General features: G+C 36.9%; 1 protein-coding gene across 20 annotated transcripts in view; it reads right to left on the reverse strand.

The window, feature by feature from the left end:
* LOC132914767 (neurobeachin) overlaps positions 1 to 24768 on the reverse strand; it is a 425174-nt gene that overhangs the window by 128024 nt on the left and 272382 nt on the right. For all 20 annotated transcript variants that reach the window (XM_060974207.1, XM_060974212.1, XM_060974206.1 and 17 more), the window contains one exon: positions 20505 to 20609. In XM_060974207.1, coding sequence (XP_060830190.1) covers positions 20505 to 20609 — 105 coding nt within the window. The remainder of the gene's footprint in view (positions 1 to 20504; positions 20610 to 24768) is intronic.

The following is a 24768-nucleotide window of genomic DNA, read 5'->3' on the forward strand; positions in this document are numbered from 1 at the left end:
AACAGCGATAATGTTTTGTCCGGAGTTCGTTTACCTTTGAACCTAGTAAACCAAAACAACGTTGGTACTCCAAGGTACAACAATATGAGTCTCTCCGATTCAGATCTTCCGTTGATTCACGTGTCGCTACAACACTATATATATATAACAGCAATATAAATATCAATGGCTGCCAATAATTAGATTCGAAGAATGTTATTTTTTAGTTTGACTTGTATAATATATTTCCAGCATATTTCAAATCTTTCTTTATATAGGTATTATTCTCTTATGAAAGTGATTTACGATAGTATTGAGGTGAATAGGTCGTGATAGTGTAGTTGCTAGTAGCTGTAGATGTTGCTGCTTGGGTACTGTTGTATTTTCTTCTAATTTATGTATCGAGGAAGAAAAATATCAGATTACAGGCGCTGGGATTCGAACCCGGGTCCCGAACGTTCGTAACCAAAGGCGCTAACCACTGCGCTATCGTTTTCGTTCAATATCGTCCGGTGCTACTTGAGTAGTGGTATTTGTTGTCAAGTGCCGTCACAGTATATTTTACGTTTCACTGTAAATATTGTAAATAAACCAATTTAACATACCCCTCCCCCTCCCTCTCATCCCGCCCCCTCCCAAAAATCCCACAGCGCACAAAAAGTAGATTACCGAAGTGTCCTATTTTGCGGCCAAGTTTCAGGACAAAAAATACAACACAAACAAGAATACACAAAAGCTCCGCTCCCCAGCGGCTTAAATCCAAAAACACAAGAATAAAAAAACACAAAAAACTGTAAAAACTACGACACATAATATAGCATGGCTACGTCGTACCGTCGCGTATCGGTACCTTTGCCTAACACACCTTATGCTAATTCATAGTTTAAATGAATTACATTCAATGTATAAAAAAACTATCTTGGCATAAATAAACACTATATTTTACGTTTCCTTTTTTCGCAAATTTTTACCGAGCAGAACGTAATAATTCAGTAAGGATATCTCCATTGAAATCGTTGTTCCAATTTACAAAGAGAGGAACTGCAACGGGCATAGAATCCAGATTGCGAAACAACGCAACTAAAAGTTCACAAAGGCGAATTGGTCTTGTATAGTATACCTATGCTCGCAATTGTAACAGGTGCGAATGAACTTCTCGGACGTTGGATGTGAATGAAGGTCTCGTTGCACTATTGCCTGTAAATGACAAGTGTTTAGGAAAGCATAGATGGGATCAAGTTGCTGTTTGGGATAGAAGGCAGTGTTTCAGGCGAGATACGGCTTTAAATGGATTGTACGGATAGAGAACACATGGAGTTTCCGATATAACGATTCGTTTGGCTTGATGGTGATAGCTTTGCGAATAGAATGAAATCGAAGAACGAGTTTAGTTCGCGGTTAAAGTTAGTTGGTGTAAAATGAGAAATCTAAGAATAGAATTGTAACTTGGAATTGTATCACAGTGTCTATTCATTTTACTGTAATTTTCAAAATAGTAAAAACATTTCAGAGTATTCCATCTCTTGTATCCATCTCTTACACTAAATAGCAAATTCTTAGAATGCAATCAACACTATCTTCAAATCTATCTTCATTCTCACAACACAATCACAGTCCTCGAATCAAGAAAAATCTCTCGTTAATCAATTGACATACTCTTCTTCGTTATCTATGACATCCTACTTGAAATTTTTCTACTTCATCTCATTTGTTCGCTTCCCCGAAACGAACGAACCTCACGACGACAATGATGTACGTCGAAATCGCGCCACGAAAGTGATCATCAAGGTCCTTCAGGAGATAATCACGTTCCATGCCAAACCAGAGGTCATGTTAATACACTGCTGAGAATTCAGTTTCACGTTTACTTTGTCTATTGACAAACATCAAATATTCCAATAGTTTCCTGTTAGCTCAACTGCTTATTATTAGTTTCATATGATGACAATTCTATAGAATCGTACCTACTGATTTATTTCTTTCGTTCAATATTTCGATCGTCATTTAAATAAATTTCACGCGAAGATGTTTCTATAAGATCACATCCATTGATGTATTTATTTGAAAGAACTATATGAACGGTTTATAAAGCGTCAGCAAAGAGATAAACCTAACCTTGACTGTCTTTCCTTCGATCTCAACACTTCCATTTGATGCACTTATACTTCGATTTTCCCACCGTGTCTGCTCTTCCTTTGTCTTACGCTCAACGACGATCCGTTCAGCACGAGCCGGTGTACTCGGCCGCGCGAATCCATCCTCCTGGAAAATTATTCCTCTGAAAGGGAGTCGGGCTTTGGCACAAACTGCTACGGAACCAGCCACCGATTTCGAGCCCCCGAAATCGGCTGAGCGATAACGCCGTCGTGACGTCACATTCCCGATAACTGAGAAATTTCTGTTGGGCTGTGGAACCGTAGCCAACGGACTGGAAGAGCGTACAGCTTTGCGCGTTTAATGGCGAGTTAGAATTAACCAGGCGTCCGCCTCTCTGTTGTCCCAAATGATACCAACGCACAAAATCAGTGCTGTTGGCTGGAGAAACTAAACGTGGGGCTGATAGTTTGAGCACAAGAAACGATTAAGAACTGAAAGACAATTAACACGTCTGTTTTTGGACCGCTGAGTGTTTGCACTTGACAGAACGATGTTCTATCAATATTGTCTGTAGTCTTGTAAAGTGTAGATTTGAACGTTTTGTTCTACAGTATTGACTTTATTTTAATTTTTAGCGGATTTTTAATGTAGTTGTTTTAATATCGAAAACTTTCCTTAGTGAATCCTATTCGCTATTAAGAAAGCTATAATTGAAATTATTAAAAAACTGAAATTATAATATCGTTGTAATAAAGTTATAATAAAAAAATCTGATCAATTTATAGTCTTTTAATAGAGCTTGCAAACCATTTGCGGTATATATGGAAAAATTTACTTTTAAAAGAAAAATCTTTTATTTTTTTCTATGAACTCCTTCTCGTTATTAGGCTACATTAAATGAAGCGGCATTAGATAGCCGAAAAGACCGTGCTAAGTACTCGTCCTAATGTACAATAAAAGGAAAACAAATAAAACATCGCTCCTGCCGCAAGAGTACGCTTTACGATCTCGTTTCCAGCACGCTTCCTGCTCTTATTTGCTCGAGAAACGCATGGCTGTCTAAATCGGAAATGTTGCTCGGAAACCGCTCCAGAATCCTGCAGTGTTTGTCTACCAACGTTGTTTATGAGACGCTGCAATTCTTATCGTTTTTCCCTTTGCCTGGCAAAACTAACTCGTTGGATCGTCCATGTAGACCGATATCAAAAAGCTTTTCCGTGATACGCTGCCTGGTGGAACGTTTCCTTTCCTCCCTATATCCCGTAACAAATCGTCGCTCATTAAGAACGATTTGTCTTACTTCTCTTGTAATAGGTTGGGAGTATCTAATAAAACCCGGTTCTTCCTTTCTTAATACGCTTCCGTGGAAGCTCGTCCTTCATGATTTGGCCCTTTTACATGAGTTCTCCAATGAGACGGTGAATTTAAAATTTGGTGAAACACGGAGGCCATTGAATGAATTGAAAAATATTAGTTGAATGAAAACGAGAATAATTTTAATTATAACGGAATACAAGATAAGTGGAAAAGTTAAGATTTCGATATTTTCATTTTTATTTAATTGTATTACTATATTGCGTTTCAAATTAATATTTTCACTTCTGACAAAATACTTAAATTTAATTCGATTCTTCACGAAGAAAATTTTGATCATGAGATCGATATATGAGACACTTCGATTCGTTTATTCGACATTTGGAAGAACGAGCTGGATATTTCGAGGGACCGAAACGTCCAGCGAAAGCTATTAGTCAGTTTACACGGCTTGCATACTAATGTTTCCCATGTGAAAGCAATGGATGTCCCGACGGGTGGACAAAAGAAAGGTAGCTCATTTTTTCGTTAATCCGAAAGGCAATATCGGGCTTGCAATGATCACTGTATCGGTGATGAAAACGTCACGAATAAATGAACCCCTTTGTATGCTGACATGGCGTGGAATCGGAGTTTGCGTAAATCACAAAGCAGGAATACCGATAGCATCTATCAAATAACAGTTCTACTTTTCGATTAACTTTACTCCCGATAATTAATCTCGTCGATAAATTCGTTTATCGCCGATAATCATTCTATTGGAAGTATTTTTCCATGGAAATGTGCAAATAACACTATTAACTCAACTTAAAACAAAAGATACACATGACAATAGTTGACTTTTGTTTCGTCTCGATGAAAAATATAATCGAGAAAATCAGGGAAAAAATAGAAATTAAAATATTGCATTTATCCGTTCATTCAAGCAGATAGTATTAGTTACGTGTTAGATATTGATCCTCTAATCGTCTGTAAACGCTTTCACCTCTACGAAGCTATTAACGATTTTCTAAATGGAAATTTAATTTCCAGCGAATGTAAGTTCATCAACCCGCGCAATTTACAATACATTCTACACACAAAATATCGTAAAAGAAGCGAAATGATGCAGCACGTTGGTGTAGCTTGAAACGTTGTTTTCTCAGCGAAACAGGATACCGGAAACACTTTTTTCCCAGCCATCCTTTCATCCCCACTGATTATTCAGCAGGGACACAAACAGAATGCGTCGCGACGCGCCAGGGCGTTGTCCCGCGAACGATTTCCGTGGCACCGTTCTATGGCCGCACAATCGTGCACCGTCGACTAGATTACGTCCCAGGAACGTTCAAGCAACCGCAGCTCGAGGACTTGTGCTGTTTGAATAGACCTCTTCACGATAACTCCCGTTGCAACGCGCGGTTCTGCGAAATTGTTAACGACATAGATTCGGCGAAAGGGAAAAGCAGATTGTACGATGAACGCAGGATCGTTTGGTTCCTCGTGTTTCGGCTCGCTATAACGGAGATACATGGATTAGCTTTGCACAGTAATAAGTAGATTAATTTGCTTCTCAACTTAATTTGGTGGAATGGAAATGAAATGGAAATAATGTTATCTTCGTGAAAATGTGTTTTGAAATATCTCCTGTAGGTGAAATGTTTTTAGTTGTATTGATAACCATGAAAGTAAATTAAATCAAATAACGTTTATTTTGAGACTTGTTGACAAGTATTTGTTCTACGTCATCCAGTGGAATTAATAATTTCATATTATTATAGTATACAATATTGGAAGATCAGAAATTAAATGGGAAATTCAATTGCTATGTATTATTAAATCATCTTATCGATTTATGATTTTCTATGTTTAACTTTTTGTTGTTTACAATTTTTGTTTAAGGATGGACTCATTTATTAAAGTAAAAATAATTTCACTTGTATGAGATTCGAGACTACAAGGGACTTATTCTTTGTTTTGAATCGTAGTTTTAAACTTTACTCTCTTAAATCTTAATTTTTAAGCCTTACTTTTAAATCTTCGTTTTAAACTGCGTCGTTAATTTTAAGTCATACTTTTGAAGTCTTTTAAAGTCTTAAGCTACGTCGTTAGTTTCAATATTTTATATAGTCTTCGTTTTAGTATCTGTGTGAATATCGGTGTACTTGATCGATATATTTATCCACAGAAACAGATTCTTGGTGATCTTCTTACTTCTTTCGTTGGTCTTCTTGTTCCTTTCATTGACATTTCTTCTTCGTTAGTCTTTCGCTCTTTTCCGCGAGTTTCCGAGGTAGAAGTATGTGGAAATATTGAATTAAATTTTTCGTTTGCGATTGCAAAACATTCTATTCTATATTATATTTGTAACTTCAAAGAAGACTGTCGTTTTAATTTAAATCGCTACTATATTGAATCAATAACGTTACATGTGACACAAAAATGATAAAAAAGAATCAGATTAAAGATATGTACTTCAGTGGGACAGAGAAAGGCATTGTATATCACGCGTATTCTGTTCTTAATCAATGGTGCACAGGCCAAGCTAATTAAAAATGTAATCCTGAGACGCCGCGAGAGATTAACATTACCGCCGCGCAATAATGAGGTTGCCTCGTTAGTTGGTAACGTTTGGGAAGATAGCGTAACCGTAACTAAGAACGGCCGTAATTACTTTTCTTTGCTCATGACGCAGCCGTTTTCAGGAAATTCTTGTGTATTCCCGGATGATAACAGCCTTTTATTCTTTCTTCGAAGATATTCCTTAATGTCTCGAGATTAGAATAAGTACTCGAGAATGATCATAAGGCGATGCATGTAAGTTTAATGTGTTGTAATAAGCGTTACGAAATGTCTTTTGTATTACTGTCTTTTATTTTATATCAAAACGTCTCAGGAAATAATGTGTATTTTAAAAATAAATTGTTAAGGTAGGGTAAGGAAAAAGAAAAGAAAGAGAGTCGTGTAATTGCGATGCTATTCTTTTGTTATTTAATTTCTCAGTGGCATTAAGAATAACGAGACAGAACAGCTATTTTCTGTTCAATTTATTAATGACATTAACAATAGTACTGGTCGCACACATACACAGTACAAACATGACTGGTCTTCTGTATGTGTAAGACGAATCATTTATAGAAAGAAAGAAAGAGGTAGTTGAAGCAGAAGAAAACATCGCGAGATGGCGGCAAAACATGACATTTGTACTCTAAACAAGTGAAACGTTTATCTACTATCCTAATTCGAGGAAGTTTTTGAGTCACAGTTTTCTTGATAAACAACTTATAAAATCGCGCTATGTTTCTTGGGATATTTTAATATTGTATAATAATGAACGAATATATAAATTTTAACTACGGTTTAAACAATTACTAAACGTAAGTGGTTGTGGTTAATTTAATGAAAATTGTAGCAGTATTATAGCGCAGCATAGAAAATTTCACAGTAAACTCTATATGTAAACTAGTGTATAAATTACATGAACCTCCAGATGGTATAGACACTATCTTACTCGCGCATGGTTAACGATATTTATAACTCGGTTACACGTACGTGTCATTCTTTGCGTTGCAGCTTCTTAAAATATTACTCTCTCCTGGTTTTCGTAGATCGACCTCAACGATGACGGATGCAGTACATATTTATCCGGGTCACTTAACAGAATTTTCTTACGTGCTCGGAGAAGACATACACCTTCAGGTTGCGTGATTTACGGCGAATTTTCAACGAAACTTCACTCGATGAACAATGGTGTACGTTAATAAATGCAGCATCGGTAAGTTTCCAAAAATTTCAACGGAAGTTTCTGACCCGTTTAAAAACTTGCTGCGGCTGATTTTAGTCAAGCGTTAATAAAAAATATTCGACCAACCGACAAAGTTGGTTTGCACAGAGAAAGAAAGAGAGAGAAGAAATTCTCGTTCAAACTGAACGAAAAAATAATATAAGAGAGAAAATGCTCCTGCGGTTTACGTGTGTTCGGAATGAATAAAAAATTGCTCAGTGGAAAAAAGTATATTGCCACACATTCATAATAAAGTTTCAGCGCTGTTAGGAGAGTGTAATAATTTCTTCACTCTGGTTCGCTAGCTCGCGATTCCCGAACATGCGCATAAATATCGTGTAGACGCGAAAGAATGTATAAATATATAAACGGGTGTTTCAGATTGAAAAAACAAACAGTTAAATGAAATATTTGATACTGGCGCGCCAATAAATCTTTCATCGCTAACCGCGCTGTTTATTTTATGCACAAATAGTGGCATCGAGCTGGAAACTTTGATTTCGTAGCCACCACCATCGGATTACAAATTCGTTAACGTGATTTTTCTTCAAGCTCGAAAAAACATGATGCGGTCTGTTAAACGCGTTATGTATACACCGTCGTTCAAAAGTTTAGGCTTGTTATTTTATGTTGTATTCTCGATGTCGTGGCGTTCGCAATGCAAATTATTCCCTTCCCTCTCGGAATACGTGTAATAATATGGGCGGATTCCTACAAACGAATAAGTGTACAAATAAATTTCTATAACTCTCTATGCAGTTTGCAATTCGATGCTCGAAAAACGATCTTTTGAATTTCATTCTTTTGAAATGTCTAACGTTACTTATAAAGATATGGTCAATCTATGTGATTTTAGGATATCTATAGCTCGTAAATAAAAAAAAAAAAAAAGCAAAATACGATTACTGAAAGCAATTTGAAAGTTCGTTCCCACGATATCACACTGAAGAGTGGTATTTTCAGAAATTCAAATATTAAAGATACATAACAAACAGGAAAGTTAATATTTCCAGCCTACCAAATGTAATATTATCTTAAATTTTAATCATACATATATATAAATATACATACTAATTACTCGCAATCACGTTAATGTTTCACTAACAAGCCACCGAAGTTTCCAATGGTAATTTCAAAAGTAATATACATATACACAACACCACAAGATGATATCGCGAATATTACCGCCTTGCGTTTCCACAATTTTCGCTTCGAATATCGGGTGAGAGGATAGAAAGTTTTACCGTTGGTGATTACATTTTCCGGCTGCCGTATGAAATTTTAACGATCGGCTACGCTAACAACGGAAAATATGTTATCGTGCTACCATCTGATGTTTTAATTTCTCCGGTAATCCCCATCGTTTCGGCGATTCGATCCGCGAGTAATTAACTGCAACACGACGCTTTTGGTGTTTCTGGTCGGTTCTGTCTGCGGTACATGGAGCATCGCCGACGAAGAGTGGTTATCGTCGATGCTCTGATGTTTCGACAATGACTCGCTTCCGACCAACAGAACCTACGACAACAAGAGCTCGGTCGACATAAATTCGAGCTGACCGCAACGCAAGTGTCGCCATTATCGCGCCACTTGCCACTAACCGGGATTAATATCCTGACCTGGCTAATAACTAAAGACATTCCTGTTATGCGAATGTATACCCGACGTGCGAGAGCAACCGTGAAATAGCCGGAAAATATCAATGCGCGTTTGCAACGAATTAAACTTATAACTGCGAGGCATCTACCGTTCTTTGGTGCTGCAGCCAAGAGTAAATACCTCGTGATGATGAGTAAATACTTGACAGATGTGTGATTTTATTGAAATTTTAAAAAACTTATGAAAAGAACAAACATTCGAAAATTTTGATTTCAAACGTTACGCGTTGTATGCGTGGCAAATCTAAATCGGTACGTGATAAATTTAAATAGTCACATAGTTCGTGGACAGGTCTGGTCGCTTCGTTAACAGGTTCACCGACTTTTATGTTTGTCGTTCATTCGTTTGTCATTCATCGAAGTTCCATAATAATTATATGAATCTTTTCACATTTCATGACTCATTTTGAACAAATACCGGTAGACACATTCAAATATGCATTCATTCCATAAAATTTCTACAAGAGGCTCTCTGAAATCCGACGAATAAAAACGATTGTATCATAATGATCGCAAAAATTACACAAACATGTTCATTAAGTAAATGTGATAGAAAACAGTGGTAATGTATAGCTATGCTTAGAAGGCTCACAACCTGGCAACGAGCCTTGGAGTTTCGCTGCTTCCGGTGATGCGCGGCGAATCCTGTTGACTGGAAACATCCATGTTTCATCGTGTTTCTGAGAGAAACGCGGCAAAGTTGAGTCATTAAACTTGACCCGATGTTTCGTAAACGCGTTTGCGCTTTCAGCTTCACTTCTGTAGCACGGTATTAACTTGTAGTATATGTATGCTTGTTTATACTCGCTTCGCATTATACGGCCGAATAATGTTGACGACGCGTAGCATTAACAGGCCCACGTAAAATATTTTGTACCGTTGGCGTGCATGCAAGATATAGGGTTGAACGCGCCTCTAACATCTGTTAAATTGTATGATTAATGACTTTGTAACGAACTTGGGTGAAGTTTCGTGGTCTCGAATGTTCGTTATCTTTGGTACTAGGTCATGGATTATTTGCTGCAATGTCTTGGCAGAGTTATGGCGAAGTGGTAGAGTGAAGGGATTTGACCACTTGTGGCTTGGAAAGTAGATTGCGTTGTAACATTCTGTGGTAGAATACATTTGAGATTTGTCGAATAGGGAAGATTAAATTAATATGAATATGCAACTTTGAAACTTTCTAATACCAATTGATTTACCTTTTAAGCATACAAATTTATGTAAAAAGCCATACTCGATAAAAGTCTGACATTAGATATTCGTTATACGTATTGAATATTTAAAAATTAAGAAATTGTATCAAACGATCACACTATGAAAGTGTTACGATAATTGAAGGTTCGTTACTGCCAATCTTCTCATTCGATTTAAAAAACTTCAGTGGGAAAGATCTGGTATAAATAATTTTAAATCAAAAAGATAGCGTACAAGGGAATTACAGAAACCTCTTAAACCCGAGTTTGGATTAGAGTGACTTAGGGAAGATGATCTCGAATCGGAAGAGTCTAACATAGATAATTCTAGATTGAAAGAAGTTAACAAAAGTAGTCATTGATGAAACAAGAGAAGGATAACGGCAGCTTGGTTCAAAGGTAGCGCTATATCTGCAACTCTGCGTTAAAACGAATTACTAAAGGCGGTTTCAGATCAAAGGAGACCAAGGTAGTCAGGTTCGGATCAAAGATAGATAATCCTGACTCAAAGAGTGGCATGGAGAACAGTCAGTTTTGACTCAAAGGGGTTGGGACAAATAATACGTGACGCAAGCGATACAGGTGACCCTAACTCAAAGGGACACGATACTGGCAGCCTTACTTTCACCGAAGGAACTCCGTGCAAATAACGTTGGAGGAAACTGGACAGTCTACTGAACATCTAAACGAATCGATCTCGATCCTTGGACCTTGAAGTGGCGTATGTACTAGGTACGTCCAAGGATCCAGGTCATCCACACCAAATCCCGGGGACCAGCACTGATCTAAATTAAGTTTCTTGGCTCTGTGGTAGTCTGTATCAGATCCCTTGGGTTTAGATTGATGTGTCGAATCCAAGATCGTTTGTATCTATTACTTCGAGTCCAGAAAGGTGTCACTATCGAGTCTCCTAAATCAAGAATGATATATCGATTCTCTTGAATTGACGTCCGTCTATACTGAATTTTTTAGGGAAAAAACCATTTAAATCTGGTATTTTATATTACAGTTATAGAATTTCACGTGATCTGTTCAATATTCAAATTTTTCATTCAGAATGCTTTGAATTTTTATATTAAATTCGCGGAGTTGGGATATCGTTCGTATTAAAAATGAAATTTAAAATTAAATTCGTTGGACATTTTGACGTCAAAGCTGTTTACGGTAAATTTGGGATATCGATCGATGTAGGATTCGAAATGGAAAATAGAGGGCAGAGATTAACGACAGCATGGCTCACTGCAATACTGACAGACTGTAGGATACATAGCATTCTCACCACTGAATTGACAATGTTCGACGTGTCTGTCCAACGATCGAAGTGGCGTCCAGCTAAACTCTCGTACTATCAATTTATCGAGTAAATGAAATGCACGTTGTATTCGATAGAACATAATTTACAAACCGAAATTAATGCATCGCGTGAAAGATAAGGTTTTCGATCTTCGTTGAATCGTGTTGTTACTCCGTTTTCACGCTAACAGATTTTATCTTCGACGTTTCATTTCGGAACAGATCCACATTTGCATACGCGTACACCTGCGTATCCCACGATCGGACGTGGCTGCGAATACGTTAGTTTCTTCATTGCAGAAATTTGCAGGAATAATTCGATCGATTCTATCCTGTCATATGAACGATTGTGTTCGATGGTTGTTTCGTTGTTTACCATGAATGCTGAATTATTTGTGCGTTATTAATTTTATGCGCTAAAGTTTATTGGCGTTGAATAAATTGTCGGTGAAAACGAATTTTCGTAGTTTGCCGATTTTAAAAGAGTGTTGACAGCAATTATGTCAGTATTATGGTAGTAGATCATTTTATGTTGCTGAAAAAATCAAACGTCACTCAAGTATCTTTTTTTAAGAAATATTTTCTCTATAAACGATAAACCATGTACGGTCGAATTTTTTATCGATTTCATACGAATTTTATTTGTCCAATTTGATTTCCACCGATTATTTACACGATCGCGTAATAATTCATCGGGAAATTTTATCTGGCAACTTCATACGTCGTCCATATTTATTTCGCTGTTTGGAAGCGTTTGGAGATCGTCCAATTTCAACAGCGCCGCAACATTGCAGATTTGTGTAACGCGTTACAGGCCGCGTCTGTATTTTGTTAGTCTAGTTCGAAATTCTGATAAATGGTTATTCGATGAAACGTAAATCCTCCCCTCTGCTTCTCATCTCCATTTTTTTCTTCCCTTTTTCATTGCAATATGCTTTCCTCTTTCAAAGCAACATACTGTCAGTATGCAACAGAAATGAAAAGTTAGTATATGCATGTGGAATATATATTATTTATTCAATAGTTTTTTACATTTTGGAATATACAAACAAATATTGAAGAATAAAAATTACAAATTCATCAAAAGTATAACATAAAATGTACGATTCTTTACAAATATCATAGATATTTGGAAAAAATATTATTATTATTGCTATATAAAATTGTATCTGTACATATGAAGGTTTTTGACTAATTAAATCTCACCTGTAGTAAATATCATTTAATTTTAGAATTTAGGCGATTCTTATACTGTTGTCTATACCTCATTTTACTCTACTTTCTAATATTTTTATGCATTCAATTTACTTTGTTATAACTGCTATACTTATTATACTCTATACATTATTCATTATTTACAGAATAGAATTCCGTTTGCATAATTGTATTTGCTGTCATAATGCTAAAATACACGCGATATTCCATATTAATGCACGATCAAATTCGAGCCATACTTTGATCAATGTTACACGATTATCCTGTGAATTTTAACATTTACTTGTTTATTTAAAACACCAAACATATTATGCCGAACTATCTCATCTCCCCATCTCGTTGATCTATCACGAAATTAATCCAAATTTATGTCCGACTAGCTGTGTACGTGTTTTCGATGTTCAACTGTCATGGCAAAACGGAATTGTTATGTCCATAACTCAGGCTGAAATTTATGAAAGCCAGCGTCATCCGGTAATCCCGCGATATCCGAGTTATATCGCTTAAATCATGATAGTTCGCGAAGCGCGAGTGTTATTCATTGACTTCGCAATGCCGTGAAGAACTTGTTAAATCTGTCTCGGTGCAACCATCTACGTCAAATTGTTCGGACGAAGAGCGCGTAGTGTGGCTCAAACTCAAACGTTTCTTTGTCTAGAACGGATTTAACAGTTTACCGATGTCCAACAAATTGTCGTATAAATTTGCTCATGATCACTTTTAAAAAACACATAGAGGAAGAGATAGAGAGAAGGAGAGGAAGAGATTTTTGCTGTTCTTCGAGATTGCGTCGACGTCAGTCCGGACTGGTTGTATATACCTTGCCTTCCGGTTATTCCGCGCGACTGCGTTTTCCCATTGTCGCGATTTGTCTGACTTAACTGGTAATTTGCACCTTGACAAATGGTTCCGAGCTTCCACTGAAGTAGGTATAGTTCATAGTCTACCGAATTATCGGAAAAGTAAATCGTAGCTAGTGAAGTTTCTATAAAGAAAGTATTCACGGTTTTGCAACATGAGGATTAAATTAATATTAAAATCAGATTTCACCATGGCTAGATTAATATTAAAAATGGATACGCTGATAGACATTAAATATTTAAAAAGTGGCCACGTTATTGCTCTCTGTATCTCTAATGAATAATTCAGTATCCAATTTTATTTTTATATTGGAAAATACATCACTGCTATTTTAAATACTTTAAATGTATATTAGGAATATAATTTACGGCTATATTACGACTATCATACCACTCATAAAACTATGATCCACTCATAAACAGTTTACGCGACTCTTGGAGTATCATAACCATGTCATAACTTGCGAAATTTGCGTGTCCGATATTTACTTGCAAATTCGCTACACGAATACGACCTCGGTGTCCCTTGACTTGTAAACACGGGTCGCATTTATTCCTTAAAAGCGAATATAGCAGGAGAAAGCGATAGCACAGTCTGCCAGAGGCATATGCATGAGATAGACGGCTCGGTGTGCAGATTGCACTGACATGAATGACGTTTGCAAGCAGTTATCCAAATTTACATTTCATCGATACGACACCGGTAAATGGTTGTATCTGAAGTACTTCCTCCGGAATACGGTTAACCACCAGCTGTATCAACGTTGCCAGACCTGGTAATTAATTGAGATCACCGAGCTAGCACCTACAGTAACAATCGTCCACCGATACGATTTTATTCGGATTTCAAGTGCGATGATAGGTTCCTGCATACGAAACGTTACTTTATCGAAGTTTGAAATTAACAGGTTGGCTATCGTGTAATTAACCTTGTTCAATATTCAGTTGTCATAAATCATGTTGGAGAAATGTTAATTCGCTGTAATTGAAAAGGTTAAATTTGAAAATTTGAATTTTTATTTAAATATTTAGATTTGAACTTGACCGTATGAATTTAAATATGTGTTTGAAAATTTATGAAGAATATTCGAATTAAGCAGGTAACTAAATACGTTAATATCTCAATATACCACAGGATTCACAATCTATTATTTGCTATGTATTGTCATATGCTTATGAACTAAATTTCTCTTGCAAATGCATCCAGGTTGGTAAACATCAAAACACATGCATACATAAGTTATGCAATTTAAAACGAATTTTAAAAACTTCAATTCCAAAACGTATCTCAACCAAGCTGTTCAACAACGATGAACGAAAAAGAAGAAAATCTAATACAAGAAAATTTCGAATCGTGTTCGTTATATCGTAACGTGGTATAAAGCGTAATGGCAATGCATGTTAAAACTCTGCTGTGAATAGGTTCTATAACGAGCCGCGTACGGTTACAGGGATTCGCGCCTTTGAACCTTCAACCATGCGATAATGGACACAGCAAATTCGATTGGAATTCTACCGGATTACTGGCACGTTGCTTAATGAAAAGATTCAATATTTCAGTTGTTTTCGTTGATTTTATTACAGAGCAGCTTTACAGAGCAGCGACATTTTCTTGTCTCTAACTGGTACCTTTCAAGTCCGTAACCCGATGTTTCATTCATTTTAATTGCCTCTTTGTAGATCTTACCACGTTGCAAAAAGGTTGCCACGGTAAATAAGGAAGAAATATAGTCGGCATTTAATTGTGTATTTCTCAATCTAGTTGGTATCTTTCGAGGAACGTAAACCTCTGCCTCCGAGGTGAATAACAGTTGACTGTAAATTGGTACAAAGACCCCAGCCGAGAAAACCTCCGATGGAAATTATTGAAACGTTATTTCTCTTCGTCTTGATATTCAAGTACAAGCTAGTCTCGCAAGGACGAAAACCGTTTATTGTTGGTTGGTCTTTGTACCGGGAAGTTCAATTTGGTTTCTATTGATTTCGTTTAAAGGTTTCACCGCTGGTTATTGTCAGTTTGTTTGTCGAACTCAAAGAATAAATATTCGCACATAGCCGTTTGCTTCTATTTCTAAATCTAACGTTGGAAAAGGGATTGAAGTGGATAAACAGAGGAACTTTGAAAGTTTCTATGTACACCAGATCAACATTGAAATTTACTTACTTAATCATACCAATATTAAACCTCCTATTAAATTTCATCGCTTCGAAATTAATAGCACAGATATTAATATTAATTTACTTTGGTTCGATAGAGTACGAAACTCCTTTGACACTTGAACACTTTTTTACGCTTCTCCAAATATTTTCCTGATCTTTTAAATCTTCTTTGCTGTATTTTCTTACAGAAATCCAAAGAGAAAGAACATTCTTTTCACACAAGTCATAAATATCGGAAATCTTCAATTATTCCCATACTACGCTACACATTCTCTACAAAAAGTCATTTACAAAAAGCTAGATTTACAAATCAAGTGCTGCTTTAATTATTCCGACAAAAAGAATACACGAAACGTTCGTTGAAGTAACCCGTTGCATACTCTATCGTGCTTGGCTTAGATTTCAATGACTGGAGCTTTCTATGTACGTGTATTTACGTACATGTATATGTATTTCTGAGGACATTTCCTATACATATACATACATATAAGACACTCATATGTAGAGAACTAGCATTGTACAGCTGGAGACATCGACGAGGAAACTCCCTTAACAGTATTAACATTTCAGGAACGTGCTCGATCCGGATTCTGAGGACACCAGAAACCGATCTCCAACAGATTATATCAGCCACAGGCAATTCTGTCAAGATGATACGGCGAATTCACACCGTAAATTCGTATTACTGAGCTATTAGTCTCCGTTAATACACATTTCTCGATGATTCGCTTATTATCAACCATGAACAACGAATAAAATATTGAATTTTACTAAAGTGCCTTAGGATACATATATCGCAGCTTTGATCATTATTTCTAGTTGTTACTATTTCATGTTATAAGATGTACTACTTAAAGTAGATCACTTGATAGTTCTCTATTGTTGCGACGATATAAAAATTATTTTGGGCGCAACTGAAATGATATCAAAGACACGATCGAATTTGCTATAGGTAACATTTTAATTTGAGAATTGTTTCCTGTGAATTATTATTTCACTGAATAACTTTTAATATTTTCTGCCATTCTATTTTCGATGTTCCAAACAACTGATTTTCATTCGTACCCTGTGGTACTTATTTGTTTTCAATAATTCTATATTCTCTTTTAATAACATTGAAATTACATAATATACTGATCACGATGGTATATTATTTTATTTCTACATACCCTGTTCGTTTCGTATCTCATTGTCAATTAATAAAAATATCGATATGTATAAAATATTCTGGCGTACCCTGATGTGAACACGCAGATGGATAAAACGAGAAACATGTCTGTTTTATAATTTTCTTCGTGTTCAAAATAATTAAAAATTTCGCGAAGATGAGCAAAACGAACGTAAGCTCGTAGATATTAAAAAATATACATACTCTGCAGTTAATGTACTGTAGGACGTCAATTACCTAAGCAACCATGTACAAATTATATGGAAACTGATACTCTGGTTATCGATTATTCGATTATGTAAATTGAAATGCCAAAGCGTGTCAAATGATGCAAAAGCGAGCATTATTCAATTGCATATATTAATGAAAGAACTTGGGATATGTTTGAAAATGGAATATAAAAGTAGGAACCGTTCTCACTTTCCGATTTAACTTGCACTGAAATTAAACTATCCTTGTTTTTATTCAATTTACGATATGTAAAAACGTGCTTTCTGATTAACAGATTAATCACATGACTTACGTTACCCAATTTATCAACTTTCCATTACATTTGCATTTTTATTCCTAGCGAGAACGCAACATCTCATTTACGATTCTTCCCAATTAATTTATGTTATTGGTTTCTGTTTTTTAACATTATGGTTATGGAAGAGAATTTCAAGAATTTGTTTAATATCTTTTTCGATACTATTTCTTCCACTTAGATTCAACAATTTTATGGAATTTCCACAAAAATAAATGTTCGGAGTCGTAAATTCTCATTACGATTAGATAATCAACGCCACGGAATGATCGATCCCCTATTTCGATTAGAATAATAAAGATGGTTGAACTGATTATAACACTGAAGTGACAGGCTATAATATACACTTTATTCCAACAACTTTGAAGACATAGACAGTTACGCTGGGTGTGTATAGATATAAGTTAAACAGATGACTGAACTAATGCTGATAAATCAGTCAAGACATTGACCGGTCAACGCATGAAAAACCGGAGACAGATGTTGACTGATGTAAAGATGGAAAACCAGTGAAGTTCGATAACGATGCTGTCGCGGAGGAAAGCTATTGATGGGTGTGTCTAGTGCACGGGACCTGTTAATTCGTCCAGTCGCGGGGAGACGCGTCTCGGTTAGGCGCGTCAACGGGAGTCGTAAATTCCCGTTACGATATACGAATCGACACCGCGAGCAGGGCGATCCCCTGATTTCGGTTAAGACAATAGGGGTGGTTGTGATGGAATAACTGTAGTCTACAGTTATATAATATAAGTGTATTTATTCCCGTTTACAACACGTGGAACGTATACAGAAAATGGTTTGATATTGTCGGACCGTACACTGTTTAACCCGAGAGTTGATATCGTTAGCGCGTTGAATGTCGATACCGTGTTAAATTAGACTTGACTACCCGATGAGTGTTGTAGCCGTCCGAAGTATGTTGACTGTCCGCGGAGTATAAGAACCGTGACTGACCCATCTCGTACTATTTAGGAGGAAAGCTCGGTGTGGGTGTACCCTTGCTGAACTAAGGACGCGGATTCGTTGTTCACACTTTTCCTAACGACTAATAAACCTAATGACTGTTCAAAGGACCATCCATAAACCAAAAATATTTGTATGAATCGAAGTTAAGCTGAAAAGATTATGGTGGTTCCTTGGGTTCCTGCAGATCAGTTTAACGAGGGGTAGGCCACGGCGGTCAGACCGAAGGGATGTCACACGGACCGTCTAGCGCGCCGTAACAGGACCATTGGATTTGTTGATGGCAATTTTGGCTAGGAAAGCGAGGGCAATAATCATTGCTTCTGTTTGGATAAGAAAAAAGTTGGTGGGCAAAAAAGGGTTCAAGACGCCCCCGAGAAAATGTTGGTAACGGGAGACACCGTACCTTCCCGGAGCAGACAATAAATTTAAGGAACACTTGAGGTAAGAAGATACTTGTTTGATCTGAAGGATCTTAATTATGAAAATGCCAAGATTTATGGTGGGTCCTTAGGGTTATTGAGGATACGCAATGAGGGTTTGTAGATATCTGGCAACCCTATCTTATCTGCGGCGTGGAGCCTGGTTTGTATAGAGAGTCACCGGGCACAACAATAAAAGTTCCTAGAGTTTAATACATTCCATCTTGTCAGACTGGTTAAATATTAGATTATGATATAACAATACGCGTATATAAAACTGTTGAAAACAATGGGAGGCAAATTGTTCGTTTGTGAAACTTGCATCAATGAAGCGACAAATTAGATTCTATTGTAAAGTTCGAAACCGTACAACAACGTTTTCCTCTGTTGTGATCAAAGGATGCGAGAAACGGTAGAACAAGGCTCTTATAACTTATTCCGTGTACACAGTTTAAATTTCTATTTACTTTTACATCGAAAGTTTCTCACCACGACGCAAACAGCTCGCGCAAGTTTAACAACTCGTCGCGTCGGTGGAAAGAGTAAATGGCTTTTTCTTCGCTTGACGCGACGGCCGAGCACCGGCTATTACTTGCGAAACTTTCTTATCCTTATGCTTGTATCTCGTCGTTCTGATGGCTCCCTTAACGAGACGGAATGCAACGACTTCGAAGCCCCGTAATAGTGCTGCGTTTTTCACGACTACCGTTTTCGACACGTGATGCATCGACGTTGCGAAGAAAACCGCGCGACGTAGCGGTTCGACGTTTCTTGCGCGCCCAACTCGAACGAGAACGATATTTCTTGCATCGTGTGTTATGGACGAGCATTGTTTTGCGTGGATCAACTGATGGTTTCACTTTTTGTACGTATATATTTTACACAGTTAATTCTATGCCTTCTGTATATACGGGGCTCACGAAAGTATTTCAACGCTTAATACAGAAAAGATTTTATATATCGTGTGTTACATAAAATATTTCGAAATTTCATCAGCAGCGTATACAGACACGACAAATTTTTATTACATTTCAACATTTTCTATACATAAAACATAATATATTTATAAGAAGGTTCTACAAGTTTTAGAATAATTGCACGAACTGTCATATATTTTATATAACAAGTAAAAGGATAATAAAACAGTTCGAAACGATTGGTGTCTGATCTTGATTAATTTGCAGTCATTTGTATCGAATAAAATCATACCAATTTTCGCGCAGGAAATCATATCACTATTTCGCGAGTTCCATTTTTCTCCATCAAGGAAGAAAACTGGTAATGATTTGAAACCGGTAACGTGTCTGAATCGAGACAGCAATGCAAGCGACGTCGACGAGGTTGATAAATTCCCGTGGCTTCACGGTGGGTAAAAAAAAAAAAAAATTTGCGCTCTGCGCATTCGTTTTCTCCCTCGAACGAAATTTGCAACGTAATGGATTTCAATTCTTTTTTCCCGTCGGGCGCGTTCAGAGTTTTGAACTTTCCCTTTTTCCAACCGCGAGTTTAAGAAAAAGGTATATCATGATATAGCACGCAGCTTATCGGTCTGTAACTTTCCCAAACGTGATTAGGAGCTTTACATAAATTTTATATTTTTCGGTAGATTTAACGGGATTGAATAGAAAAATTTTATTCGACGTCTCCGATTTATTTTTATGTCTTTTATCCATTTAGAATATTTAAACCACGAGAAAATTAGGATTCTTAGGGGACAAAGAAATGGTCCACATATTAGCGGGCGAGCAAGAAATTAATTACGAGCAAGTTTGACGTATTGATCGCAGTGATCGTGTGTTCCTTCGTAGAATCAAATTTGTGGCGTGGTATAACACCCCAGCCCCTTGGATAATTAGTTTGATCGAGGCGAACGTTACGCCCAATGCTTACCTGGAGATTGGGCGGGCAATGATCGAGCAGTTCCAGCATGTGCCTGATATTCTGTGCGTCCTGAATCACGAAGTTGAGTTCCATGTCGAATTCGCCTCCCACCAGCTGTAATCAGAACAAACAAATCGTTATTAGAAGCGTCCTTCAATATGTTCTATCATATTTTTAAACCTTCATCGAGTAGAGTATAAATTTCGCACAGAACAATCATGTTTCTTTCTAAAATAATATCTATCGAACCTCTTAATACCTTAACCCTAATTTTAGCTTTTTTAGTTCAAATATATTTTTGCTTAGATAGAAACCAATATTTAATGAAAATCAATCGCAACAAATTTGACGATCCCATTACCCTCAAGTCTATTCCGCTATCCATCCATAATTTCAAGGGATGTTTCCATTTAAATCGATTTCGTTTGAATTTATGCTACTTTGCCTCCTCCCATCCATTTAAACTCGTAGCAAAAGAGGTAATGCCTGTCGAATCGAACTGCGTTTGGCCATATAACATCCGTATACACATTTCCGACGGGAAGGTCCAACACATTTAGTAAACGAGCGTGCACTGGCAATGAATTTCCAGTCGTGAAACATTCACGTCGTTCGTGTGCAAAAAATTTATGAGTTTTCTCATTGGTCGGGAGGAACGATGACTTATCGATATCGAAAGACATAAAATACGATGGACTTCGGGGAAAATATTTTCGACAGAAACAACATGCAGCGTGGATTTAAATATGAGCTTCGAAAGAAAGCAAAGCAATTTCGAACAAGCTGTTGAAAGCATAAGATTAAAATAAAAATATGAAATAATAAATTATAAGCTGGTATGGTAGACAACTTATTATATGTAGTATAAGCAAAGATTTCGGGGTTTCGCGTGAATTACGAACGTATCATTGCCTATACATACAAGGGTTACGGAAGCACTGTGGAAGCTCATTTAACGCCCTCGAATTAGACAGATCGAGAGATTAACCATGTCGATTCTGAGATGCCAATAGGGCAGACGAGAGATCAGTCGGCTTAGTTGATAGCCCTTGTTCACCCTATTTTCATTCTATTATCCTATAGAATCTGAGACAAGCTACTATCGAATTTTTACTTCTTCATTCCCATAATACGATGGTATAAATATTAATATTATTAATTAAACTGAATACTACATGAACTGAACATTTTTGCAATGTTACAAGACTTTAATGATTTAATACTTGTTCGTGGACACTGAATATTGTTATAACGATTGAATTATCTACATAAAGCTTACAAAGACATTTATTTTTCATTGATACTACTACTACTGTTTAAATTCTATAGCAAACTAAATGGTAGACCACAAAAATGCATTTGATGGTACCTAACCTTCTCTTATATATCACACAAAGTAGCGATAATGAATCGTTGGAAATTCGAGGCTATGAGTTTATGAAGCTACCTATATGTGTGCACTTGTGTTCCTGGTGTCTTCTTACAGAGAGATGGCTTATGTACAGCCGAACCGGAAGCTCTGTCTCCATGGGGAGAGCGTAATTTCCGGTAGAGTATCTCTTCCTTCGCTATTCCCTGTCGTGCCTTCTACCAAACACTAGCCCTGATGAATCGGTCATGAATTGCTTATAGCTACGTGGACGAGACGCGGTCACGAGCACTTTTTACGATCCGAAGTTTCTAAAAATTCACGAATAACACGCTGGTCCATATGAAATTGGAAAAAAGTAGCTTAAAATTTGAAAACGAGCAGAGAGCGTTTAGAATATTTCATAATCTTTATTAAAGAAATAGAATTTACTCAAAGATCTGTTTTACTTACTAAATATTGCAAAGGGAATTTTCTTTTGGATATTTTATATAGTTTTACGTATAATGGATATCCTACACAGTTTTGCGCTATAAACATACATAGTCTAGTAATGACGGAAATTGCTACAACGAATTAATAGCAGATTTTTTGTACTTTTATGATCATACCTTCTAGTTTTGATAAAAACAAATTACATTGCTTCTTCGATAAATAATTTCTAATGATATTATCATAACTGTCCTGTATCTCTGTTTCATCTTCTGTTTTCGACTGTTGAAAAACCCAATATCGTTATCGTCGATTTCCATTTGTCAACCCGTTTTCCATTACCACGTTCAATCCTATTCGAGCGAATTCCTTGAGCTACATAAACATTCGGGCGAAAAACATTTCTTTTTATGAAATTCTCGAGATCGTGCACTAGAGACGAGCGCAATAAGGGTTAGGCATTGACCCTCGTTCTGCGGGCGATTCGTTTGAAACGCGAAGGGGTTATTGCCACACGGTTTTCTCTCTGCTGTCTTGACTGTCACGTAGTCTTCGTTCACGAGCAACCTCCGAGAAAAATAAATTTCGCGGCAAGAAGCCAGAGGTTGTTGTCATGAGTGCCACGCTACGACGATTTCACGTTCGACGCCGTGGCTATCTTTCCAGACAATCCGCGTCTTTCGTTGAAATTCTGAGTGTTGGTATCAAAGGGGATGCTAGTAGGTCGTTGAAAAATAGGAGGGTTACCAGAAATATCGATCTCTACCGTTTGCCAAAATGCTGGTGATATGTGCGAGATGAAACGAGATTTTGCCAAGTATTTGACGAGGCGAAGTACGATATCAGGGCATAGTTTGAGCCCTCTTTTGTGGTGGATGGAAGTATAAAGGCTGTTTCTAGATAGATAGATTTCAACAGTAGAATATTTTCTATGTAAAGATAAATTCGAAATATTTTTTGTTCCTTTTACTATATTCGAAGACAATATAATACGAAGAAGTAACGCAATGAGAAATTCATCAATTAGTCAATAGTATCCTTCAATAGAAGATTTTTCGAATCAAATGTACTAATTAACAAAATTAGCATCTGCTGGTATACAACGATATTTCACGCATAGGCACAATACCCTTACACAGACACCCACACAGGCATTTGAACAGGACACTTACACAGGTCATACTCATTACTGTATAGAGAATGGGGTTCAAAGTATTTAAGAGATCATTGGTCACTACCTAAGTCTAGTTTGAGAGTAACTGGCCAACAATCAACAATTCTTGTATACGTTGTTAATTATATCACTCACTTCTATACATTTGGTTCTGTAGTTCTGTTTAATAAACATCACAGAATATTATTTCAACACAAACATTGTGTCTTCCAAAGATTATTAATCTTAACTTCAAAATTAAATTCTAACAGCAGCACTATTTGTTGAAAAGGCGTTTAAAAATGTCTATCCATTTTTACATCTCAAGTTTGAGCGACAAAAACAATTTTCCATCAGTTGTGACAAATATGTCGGTACAAGTAGTCGGAGCTAGTATCTAAAAGAGATTGATAGGAGTTTTAAAGCAGTAAACTTTGTTACGCCAATAAGGGGTAGACATAGTCTCCGTGAAAAAAAACTCGCGACAAATTATTTCCAACCCTTCTCAAGCCGATAACAATTTCAAATAAAGAAAAAATATCGTTTCTACCCCTAACACCGTGTAGCTCCAAACAAGATATTTCTATCCTTAAAATAAAGTTCCAACTGCTACGTACCGGGTCCAACACTCGATGGTAACGCATCCCATCAAATTGATTGCGCCAGAACAAACAGAGTCTCGATCGATTGAATTGTTTTTCTACGCAAATACTCGCCAGCGAAATTTCCATAAACAACGCGTCTACACACCACACCAAAGGATCGCTTGCTGCAATAAACTACTCTTTCTCTCTCTTTCTCTGTTGAACCATGTAACAAAATCGAAAGAAGAAAAAAGAAATATATACAGACTCGCGTGACTTATGATTTTCGGCTATTGCCCGATTCCGCGCGATAGTACGCCGACTGGAAGCGTATTTGACCGCATCCGCACACTAACTCGTGGGAAAATGGGCGTTCAACGGAAGGTAGAATGGGATTCGGTGAATTAGGGCCGGTCAGCATTGCCGACCGCTAATTGGACACCACTGGCTTTTACACCTTCTATGTTTCTGTCAGTCGAAAACGGTCAACGAGCCTCCCGGTACGTGCCAAATTTGCTTATTCGGCAACGAAAACAGTAGCCTTGCTCATTTCAGGAGCCACGAGATATAATTCTAATAAGAACAACGGGATGACTGTGCCGATTGTGTTTTACTGGAGAATCGATATATGCAACGAATTATCAACTAGTGACACAGTGAATGGTCCTCTTGGATTTGGATACGAGGATGAATACTTATATAAGGAAATGGTTAAATTGCGGGATGAATGTTGAA

The sequence above is a fragment of the Bombus pascuorum genome, chromosome 1 (genome assembly GCF_905332965.1).
Source record: "Bombus pascuorum chromosome 1, iyBomPasc1.1, whole genome shotgun sequence".
NCBI lineage: Eukaryota > Metazoa > Arthropoda > Insecta > Hymenoptera > Apidae > Bombus > Bombus pascuorum.